This window comes from Ovis aries, chromosome X, assembly GCF_016772045.2.
Source record: "Ovis aries strain OAR_USU_Benz2616 breed Rambouillet chromosome X, ARS-UI_Ramb_v3.0, whole genome shotgun sequence".
Classification (NCBI taxonomy): domain Eukaryota; kingdom Metazoa; phylum Chordata; class Mammalia; order Artiodactyla; family Bovidae; genus Ovis; species Ovis aries.
In genome coordinates, this window is record NC_056080.1 from 20557735 (window position 1) to 20568622 (window position 10888).

General features: G+C 40.9%; 1 protein-coding gene across 1 annotated transcript; it reads left to right on the forward strand.

The window, feature by feature from the left end:
* The first annotated feature begins 331 nt into the window (after positions 1 to 331).
* Positions 332 to 3872, forward strand: CBLL2 (Cbl proto-oncogene like 2). The gene is given in 9 exon segments (XM_042241969.1): positions 332 to 410; positions 938 to 1113; positions 2039 to 2056; positions 3011 to 3054; positions 3056 to 3101; positions 3103 to 3232; positions 3235 to 3295; positions 3297 to 3410; positions 3677 to 3872. Coding segments are annotated over 9 exon segments (864 nt in total).
* The last annotated feature ends 7016 nt before the right edge of the window (positions 3873 to 10888 follow it).

The following is a 10888-nucleotide window of genomic DNA, read 5'->3' on the forward strand; positions in this document are numbered from 1 at the left end:
GTATAGAGGAGCCAAAATTATGGCTGGGGTGGAGCCGAATACAGTTTGTTGCTGTTTTTGTGGTACAGTTTCTACTTGCCAGAAGGTGAGAGCTGGGGAAATTTGACTTAAATATCCATATGCATTCTTTAAGCCTGAACAGCAAATGTCTAGCAATGTCAAATTACCATGTTCACTACTTTTTATATGATTCTTCCTTGATAAGGTAAATACAGTGCTCCCTACCTCCAAAGGTCATCTTATATTCATTACATTATTACAAAATCTTAGAGGTGTGTGTATGCCAGAATGCATACACATGTAGAGACAGACACACACCCTGACACATACCATGAGGGATATAAGGCAGTTACAGGACTGCAACGGGACAGTAATAAGCCAAGCAGCCTCAGAAGGCAGTGCTCTCATAAGTGAGAACTTATTCTTTTGGCGGCTTCTGTACTCCTCTCCCCCATCTCCATCATTCTTTTTCCAGGTAAAGGCCACTTTCCTGGCACATGAAGAGCAGTCTTAGCAAACCCAACAGTGAAGCTCTTTCCCTGCTTGTCCAAACTATTGTCTGACTCCCTCCCAGAGTAGTGAGATGGGGCAGGGGAAAGGAGAGGAAACCCCTCGGAAGGAAGTCAAAGCTACAGAGCCGGGGGCAGGACCTGATCTAATCTTGTCTAACTCCTGCCTCCCGGGCTCCAGGGGAAGCTCTTGCTGCCCTTTCAGGGTCTGACTTCCACTCCCAGGTGCCTACTTAGCCGAATGCCAAACGTGGATCACACTGATGCTGACAATGGTCTGCCATGTACTCAGAGTTCTGGATTGTCTGGTGGCCTTGAGGTTCCAAGATGAATTCCTTCAAAGCTCATTTCCAAGCAGGTGAGCAATAGCAATCTGTGTCTCAAACCTCAAGGACTATGAATTGGTTGGTCACCTTCTGCTGAGAAAGAATTTGAATGTAACGGCAGAGGGTGGTATGATGGTAAAGGGGATGAACTGTTGGGAAGAAAGAAAACATTTCCTGAATGCATTCGGGAGGACATTAAGATAAACATGATAGGGGAAAAGGATGATTTACCAGTTCATTTATGTGACAAATGTTATTTGCCTATTAAAATCTTTGTGGTTGTTCAGTTACTCAGTCGTCTCAGACTCTTTGCAACCCCATGGATTGCAGCACACCAGGCTTCCCTGTTCATCACCATCTCCTGGAGCTTGTTCAAATTCATGTCCATCGAGTCAGTGATGCCATCCAACCATCTCAGCCTATTGTCCCCTTTTCCTCCTGCCTCCAATCTTTCCTTGCATCAGGGTCTTTTCTAAGAAGTCAGCGCTTCATATCAGGTAGCCAAAGTATTGGAACTTCAGCTTCAGCATCAGTCCTTCCAGTGAATATGCAGGGTTGATTTCCTTTAGGATTGACTGGTTTGATCTCCTTGCAGTCCAAGGCACTCTCAAGAGTTTTCTCCAACACCACAATTAAAAAATATCAGTTCTTTGACACTCAGCCTTCTTTATAGTCCAACCCTCACATCCATACATCACTACTGGTAAAACCATAGCTTTGACTAGATGAACTTTTGTTGGCAAAGTCATATCTCTGCTTTTTAATATGCTGTCTAGATTGGTAATAGTTTTTCTTCCAAAGAGCAAACATCTTTTAATTTCTTGGCTGCAGTCACTATCTGCAGTGATTTTGGAGCCCAAGAAAATAAAGAATGTCACTGTTTCCATTGTTTCCCCATCTATTTGCCATAAAGTGATAGGACCAGATGCTATGATGTTAGTTTTTTGAATGTTGAATTTTAAGCCAGCTTTTTCACTCTCCTCATTCACTTTCATCAAAAGGCTCTTTAGTTCCTCTTTGCTTTCTGCCATAAGGGTGGTGTCATCTGCATATCTGAGGTTATTGATATTTCTTCTGGCAATCTTGATTCCAGCTTGTGCTTTATCCAGCCTGGCATTTCACATGATGGACTCTGCATATAAGTTAAATATGCAAAGTGACAATATACAGACTTGACGTACTCGTTTCCCAATTTTGAACCAGTCTGTTGTTCCATGTCGGGTTCTAACTGTTGCTTCTTGATCTGCATATAGATTTCTCAGGAGGCAGGTCAGGTGGTCTGGTATTCCCATCTCTTTAAGAATTTTCCACAGTTTGTTGCAATCCACACAGTCAAAAGCTTTGTTGTAGTCGATGAAGCAGATGTTTTTCTGCAATTCTCTTGCTTTTTCCATGAACCAACAGATGTTGGCAATTTGGTCTCTGGCTCCTCTGCCTTTTCTAAATCTAGCTTGAACATCTGGAAGTTCTTGGTTACGTACTGTTGAAGCCTAGCTTGGAGAATTTTGAGCATTACTTTGCTGGCATGTGAAATGAATACGATTGTGCAGTAATTTGAACATTCTTTGGCACTGCCTTTCTTTGGGATTGGCATGAAAACTGACCTTTTCCAGTCCTGTGGCCACTGCTGAGTTTTCCAAATTTGCTGTCGAATTGGGTGTAGCACTTTCGCATCATCATCGTTTAGGATTTGAAATAGCTCAGCTGGAATTTCATTACCTCCACTAGCTTTGTTCATAGTGATGCTTCTTAAGATCCACTTGACTTCACATTCCAGGATGTCTGGCTCTAGGTGAGTGATCACAGCATCATGGTTATCTGGGTCATTAAGATCTTTTTTGTACAGTTCTTCTGTGTATTCTTGCCACCTCTTCTTAATATCTTCTGCTTCTGTTAGGTCCATACCATTTCTGTCCTTTATTGTGCTATCTTTGCATGAAATGTTCCTTTGGTATCTAATTTTCTTGAAGAGATTTCTAGTCTTTCCCATTCTATTGTTTTTCTCTATTTCTTTCACTGAGGAAGGCTTTCTTATCTCTCCTTGATATTTTTTGGAACTCTGCATTCAGATGGGTATATCTTCCCTTTTCTCCTTTGCCTTTCACTTCTCTTCTTTTCTCAGCTATTTGTAAGAACTCTTGAGACAACTGTTTTGCCTTTTTACATTTGTGCAAGCATGCTTTTTGCTATTACTGTGCTAATTTATATGAAAAAGTCGGAGATATGTCTGGGCTGTAGTATTCCTATGCTGCAAATTGAGGAGCATACAACAAGGTTCTATCTTCCTATGAAGCATTGGGTAATAGTGCAGGAAAACTTATTTGTTTCAAAGAGAGTTAGAAGCTCATATCAAATACCACAATTAAAGAGCTAAAAAATTTGTTACCTGTGCTCCACTAAAAAAGTTCACCCTTGTATTGCTTCACCAACAACTGAAATCCCTGAAATGCTGCTAGACAAGGAGCCATATTCCACCAGAGTTGTGCACCAATATGTCACCACCTCCTGTACAATGTGTATCACACAAGCTCAGAAACCAGCCACACGAGGATCTTCATGCTCCTCCCCAGAATTGGTGCCACCTCCACCTCCTTTGGGCTTCCCTGGTAGCTCAGAGGTTAAAGCCCTCTGCCTGCAATGTGGGAGACCTGGGTTCAATCCCTGGGTCAGGAAGATCCCCTGGAGATGGAAATGGCACCCCACTCCAGTATTCTTGCCTGGAGAATCCCATGGATGGAGGAGCCTGGTGGGCTACAGTCCACGGGCTCGCAAAGAGTCGGACACGGCTGAGCGACTTCACTTTCAATTTCCACCTCCTTTGGTCCATCCGGAAATCGTTAGTATTTCAGCAAGGGAACACAGCAATTTACAAATCGCCCGTATTCAGGGTGACTCAAATTCTGGTGCCGAAGAACTCTCACCTCCTGCCCAGCACCTGCTCACCAGCATCCTGACTGTCAAAGTCAACCAGAGGTATTGCCCCCTTCTATGGTGCATCCAGAGCAACATGCGCTACCCACATCTCCTCTACCACTAGTAAGCCATCCAGTGTCACTTTCTCACCAGGATTCAGATCCTCCTCAGTTGGTTTATATTCAAGTGTTACCTCCACCCATGACTTCTCATCCATCACCAGTAACTTCTTCCCCTGGATATATTTCTGCCCTGGTGCCACCTTCTTTGTATCCTTCTCCTCCTCCTCCAGGATCTCCTCTATCTTAAAATGGTGGTCCACCTGTAAATGAATCTCCTCCTAACCATCACAGTCTTAACTCTTACCCCAATTCACCGAAGAGCAAGAAATGCTGACCCTCCCATTTGCACAACAGAATGGAACAAATCCTGGTATGTGCCCTCTATCAAAAGGACTTTCACCTCCTCCACCAACACAAGGTCCAGCTTCCCCAATCCCACTTTCTGGATCACAACACTCAGATTAGACAACATGTTGGCATTGATCATAGTGTTTTGAACTGAAGAGCTAATGAGGAAAAAAAAAAAAAAAAACAACCTTAAATTGAATCAACTTTTCAATTAACCTTTGTTCGGGGAAGGAAAAGCACCTCTTACAGAGATGGCAAGAAAACACTCAGGATCTTGTCTCTTAAAGTGATTTGAAACCTTGGCTTTAGGATTTATTTCCAGTTTTATACTATAGTGTGGATAAATGGCTCAGTGTAGCATAGCTGTATTTTTACAACTCTTTTCCTTTAGCATGGTGAATTGACCTGGAGGTGATCTTCTATCATTTGAGTTCCCCAAATAAACTTGCATTGTTCTGCTTTCAAAAGTTTTGTGTTTGTTTAGATTTTTTCTGTGACATATTTCGTTAACCTGTGTAAAAGGATTAAATTTCAGTATGGTTGTAAACATGCTATTTTTCTGTGAATTTAAGCACAATCACAGTTTTTTTTCCTTCTAGTTTTATTGAGATGTAATTGATGTACAGCACTGTATACATTTAAGGTGTACAGTGTAATGATTTGACATCCTGTTTTTTAAAACTATGTTTTACATCTAATTTCCCAAAGTGCAATAAACATCTCGGAAGGAAAAACCTAGAATATAGTGTAAGGCAGACAGGTAAATGGTAGAGAGTGATTTCACATTTTAGGTACTAAAATGTTGTGGAATAATAAGTATATAATGAATTTTGCTTGGATGCCTTCTTATTTTTAGGCAGCCTCAGAAGCACCAAAATACTTCAAAATTCTAGTACTATGATAGATTTCTATTTGTGATGTCAAAAGGCATTACTGAATCACTTGCAAAAATATGACTGAAGTAATGGATTCTGTAGGCCCCAAGCTGGTGGGGATGCTGTTACTTGTTAATCCTGTTTTTGAGAATGGTTGGAGTCCTAATGCTCCACACTGGTTTGTCTAAAGTAATATTATATTATAACACAGTTTAAATGGTGTCATTTTGATGAAGTGTGTGGTACTCTGCTCATTGTCTTAAACTAAATATTTAGGGTTGAAGAGACTTTGTTATAATTCCTTGTTTCATGGTAGTTTGCTCCTGTTCTTATGTGCTTTCCCTCTAACCTGAAATTAAAAAAAAAAAAAAACTGAAAACTTATTTCTTGTTTGTTTCTTTCATTAGTAAGGATTCTAAATTTGGAACATTTTAGCATGAAGTTAAATGAAAACTGCCAGATGAGTTTGTATTAGAGAGGAGAAAGGTAAATTATATGAATGAATATGACTAAGTTATATGAATTTCATCACCTCATAAGGTGCCTTTAGAATTAATTTTTGCATTATAAGGACTTGTTATATTTCTGTTAAGGTGACCACTTACACTTTGTACAGAGTTCATATATATAGATTGGTGTTCTTGGGGTATTATTATGTGTCATTTGAATGAACTCTCATGAAGTTTTTCCCCCATTAATGGTGTGTGTGTGTTAGTTGCTCAGTCTTGTCCGACTGTGATCCTGTGGACTGTAGCCTGCCAGACTCCTCTGTCCATGGGATTTCCCAGGCAAGAATACTGCAGTGGGTAGCCATTTCCTTCTCCAGATTTATTATATAGTTTATATAAATTTGAAATATATTTCTTTTTGGCAAAGGATGGACTTATTGCTAATTTATCATTTTATTCTGTTGGATATAGGCAAAACAAATTCTCATTTTGGCTGATCAGATGCCAGCACATCTCTGAGCTTAAAGCTGAAATTAGAAATAATATAAATGGCCATTTTAACCTTGACTAGCCTGAAATAACTAACACTTTCTTTTTAAAGTAAGTGATTTTTCACACCTGGCAATTTGAGAGTCCAGTGTTAATACAATACTTCTAGTGAGAAAGCTTTGCTATTAGGAGACTGAGGTAGTGTGAAATAGTGATGGTAAATGCTTCTGTCATAGTATTGTAGGTACTTGGACTGGTACAAACTTGATCCCTTTTTTTGCCCAAGTTTAGAAAGTGTCAAAATATTTCTCTTAAGATACAATACCATTCTTTGTTTCCTGTAATAAGAAAACAGTCAAATTCACTAAAGTCTTCTCAACTATCTATGAGGAGCTCTCCTGCCTTTATTGAAATTCACAATGGTTGAACATTGTTTGAAACCACTTAATGTATTGGACAAAAGAAGAAAAAATCAGTTTCATGATAAAATGCCCACATGTTAAAAGAGGTAGACTTAAAAATTATTTTTTGTTAGGGTTAGAAGTATATGTTATGCAGCAAAGCAGATCAGGTGAATGTGTTGTAGGAGACAAAAATTTCAAATGGCATCAGGTGTGAACTCATCCAGTTGTTTGAAGTGGGTAGAAAGATAAAATTAATGTGTCTTTCTCTACGGAAAAAAATAATGTGAATCCCACTTTATATCAGAGAAGACTTTGAAGCTGGAATAGGCATATGTCTAAATTATATGTATGTACAATGCATTCTATTACTCTGAAGATGCTGAAATGGCAGTTTAATTCTTAAAAACAATAAAATGGATGCATAAATACTAAAAAATCATATCTGTAAAAAATAAAAATAAATACTAGTAAAAGGGAAAATGAAGGTCGAATAAATAGTAAAATAAAGCCCTAGTTAAAGTTGGACCCCTCCAAAACTGAACAGGAAAATCCTGCACAATGATTAATGATGGATGAAACGTGTTTAAAGCAAAGAGTCAAGATAAAAACATGGACATTTCAGAGAGCCTAAGTTGAATGCTGAGCAAAAATTCTGTGAGCTCTCATAAAATGGCCACCCCCTAATGTAGGGTAGTGATTCCTGATTCTGACATCTGGAGAGAATCTCCTGGAGGATCAGCTAAAAATAGTGGCCTTTACCTTACTCCCATGGGATTCTGGTTCAGTACGTTCAGGGCATGGATGGGGCTTAGTACTATGTTCTTTCAGTAAGTATCCCAGGTCATTTGGAAGCTGCTGCCTGGCAGATGTAATCACTGGTCACTAGTCTGTTCTCTCGGCCGCCAGGGCAACCACTGGAGGACGAGCTCAGCCCTCAGAGGCTTTCGCACTGCACTTCAGGGCCAATTCCTTTTTCATGACAGCATACGACTGGACTCCTAGTGGATCCCCGAAACTCATGGCCTACCCTTCTTGCTTCATTCCCTCTATTGTAGCCACACAGGCTTTTCGCTGATCCTCAGACCCCCAAGCTGATTCCTGCCTCTGCAGTTTGCACTCACGGTTTTTTTCTGCCAAGACCATCTTCAGGTGGCTGACTTTCTCACTCATGTTCCTGTTGAAATTCCTTCATTGCTGCTGCTGCTGCTGCTGCTGCTAAGTTGCTTCAGTCGTGTCCGACTCTGTGCAACCCCATAGATGGCAGCCCACCAGGCTCCCCCATCCCTGGGATTCTCCAGGCAAGAACACTGGAGTGGGTTGCCATTGCCTTCTCCTCCTTCATTGCTACTCCACGGGAAACAGCACCCCTCCTCCCCCCGCTGTCTCTCCATACCTCCTCACCCCACTTTGTTTTTCTTCATGGCACTATCACTAATTACTATCTAATTAACTGTTTTCTTATTTTTGTTTTCTCCATGAGAATATCATCTTCCAGAGAGGTGGGTCTTTGTCCTGGTCCATCAGAGAAAGACAAAGAGTGATATATAATTGTAAAACAATTTAATTTTTGTTTCCTTTTTTTTTTTTTACATTTTATTTTGTCCCAGGTGAAAATTGGGGCCATCTCATGACTTTTCTCTGTACTCTTAGATGATAGAAAGCCCTATGGTCAATAATTAAAATGTCCAGTCTAATGTGATGATCAGACTTTGGAACTGATTTAAGAGCCAGGCCTTTCCCCACTGTGGCTGGTGGAAGAGCTAACAGCTGGGGGAGGAAGTTGTGGTCAACTTCTTGCCTTATCCACATTTGCTTTCACTTCTTTTCCCCTATTTCACTAAGTAGAGGTCTTGGTCCTCCCCTGTTGAAGTGCAAAGGGATTGGCAAAGGAGAGGTGAGGGAAGTAGAAAAAACTCTTACTTGATTGGTACTAGATGAACCTGAGTTAGTGCTTTATGGGCGTGACTACAGGTTTTAAGAATTGATTCTTTCTTTCACAGGCACTTTTGTAGCTGATAAGAATGGCTCACGTTGCTCCGGATCTCTCCCTGTAGTTCCCTTGATTAAGATGAGTGCACCTCTTTTCCAGTTAATTCTTATTTCTTCAGCCCCTGAGAATTCCTACAGCTTCTCTCCTGTGTTCATCCCTCCAGCTAGTCCTTCAGACAGGACAGAAGTGCACCTGAGCACTAGCTAGGCAGGGGCAATGTCTGACCCATGAGAGGTACTTTCTCTTTCCTAGGAAACTTGGACAGTGCTGGCCAGTCCCAGTCTTGCCAGCTCCCTCTTCCTCAGCTGTCAGAGAAGTTAGTCAGCCTGTCTCCTGCAGCTTAGATTTTCCAGACAACAGTCTAGAGTGTCCTTAATGCTTCAGAGAACACACATGTTGCTATCCCAAGGGTGTCATTAAAGTGTCTCTCTCCTGGGAGGTGATGTAGGAGGCATCTTTCATCCCTCCTTGCAAGCGGAGAGGAGGGGGTGGCACTTAACAGCAGAGCAAAAGCCTGTGCCAAACTATGTTCTGGTTGGTCAGTGCCCAGGCCATAGTGTTTGTTAAATATTTTATCATTATTATTACTCCAGATCCAGATATTCTTGATTTTCAAATGGCTCAGGAATCACAGTTTGGAAAAGGCAGCATGTTGTATTGTGTCTACAAAACTAAGGAAGGTGAAGAAGTAGGTAATTAATTGGACAATTTAGGAAAAAATGCCTCAGGAATTGGAATTTTCCTGGCATAGTTTTTTTCTGAGTCATTCTGAAAAGTGCCAGGTTTTGGCACATCTCATAATTCCAACAGCATTATGTTGAATAAAATAATACATTTTTTCTTTAAAACATAGTCAATGGATATATTTCATTTCCAAGAGGAAGAACTCAGTTATGTTTTAAGCATCATTCAAGGTCAGACTCAGTAAAAATGTGATATAAATAGACTTCCTATTTGGCTAGGAAAAGTGGAGATAAAGAACCCTTTTTCAAACTCTGATGAGTGAAACTTATTTTTTTCTTTAGCATGTCATCATGGAAAGAGATGGATTGCTTACTTCATTGACCATCACTTGCTGTGTTTTAACTTTTTTCCCTAATATTCGACTTGGATTTTATGTTTGGTTTATGCATGCCGTAGATTGATTGCAAAACTGGCTTCACTTCTACACTGCTTTCTATACATACATCCTTTCCATGTTTCCTCACAGTTCATCTCATCAAGAGATTGAGTCAGTTTTCTCGTCTCCTTGATTATGGGATGGCCTTGTGTTTACTGTGGCCAGCAGAATATGGTAGAAGTGGCAGTTCTGATTCTAGAGACCTTGTATCCTTCTACTGTCTCTCAGAGCTCTGTCATCATGAGAACAAACTTGGCTTACTGCTGGAAGAGAAGAGAACATGTTAAGGAGAGCTGGTTTTTCCCATTCAAAGCCATGGTAGACCGCCCTAAAGTCAGCCAGACTCAAAACACGTGAGTGAGTCACCCAGATTAGCAGAGCTACCAACCCAGCCCACATTTGACTGCAGACCCATTCAGGAACTCATCTAAGAGCAGAGGAACCACCCAGACTACCTGCAGTTTTGCGAGCAATAATTTAAATGGCTATTGTTTTAAGTCTCGGGGTTTTGGGATGCTTTGTTGCACAGTGATAGCTAACTGGCCATTTTTGCCCTCTCTTTCCCACTGTGGTCAGAGAATTACCATCCAGTTTTACAAGTAAGATTTGCTCTCATGTAAGGTATTTTTGCTTCCCCTGTGTCTCAGTGGTAGAGTCTGCCTGCCAGTGCAGGAGACACAGGAGATGTGGGTTCGATCCCTGGGTCAGGAAGATCCCCTGGAGGAGGAAATGGCAACCCACTCCAGTATTCTTGCCTGGGAAATCCCATGGACAGAGGAGCCTGGTGGCTACATTCCATGGGGTCACAAAAGACTCAGACATGACTTAGTGACTAAACAACAGCAGAGGTATTTTTAAAGACATGAATTACAAATATCTGATGTTGAGACATAGGGAGAGTTCACTTTTGGAAGGGTTTAATATGCTAAATTCTTCAGGTTTTGTCATCTTCACAATTCATTTCCTAGTTTTCTCATTAATATCCAAGTTATAAGGATGATTAACCTTCAATAAGCTGTGTGGTAACATTGAACAAATTGTGGAGGATTTAGCTTAAGCAAATATTACATATACTGCTGGTGTGACTAAGGACTGTAGGCCAAGTCTTGTGCTTGTCAGCATGAATCTTGACTCCAGATTTTCTCTCCTGAATTGGTGTCTTGGGATCTTCTGTTGTCGGAGCTATGTGTGCAACAGCTGAGCCATGGTGGCTACTCTTACCTTGATGATTTTGCTCTGCTTTATGGCCAACAGCTCTGTATTCAGGGAATATAGAGAGTCCTAGTCACCAGGGTCCATATCCTTTATCTTTGCATCTCAGGAGGCTCAAGTTAGCATGGGCTTCCTTGGAGACATCTCCTTTTAACCCCATCCTTTCATGGTTCTCAACAATCTGAAGTGGC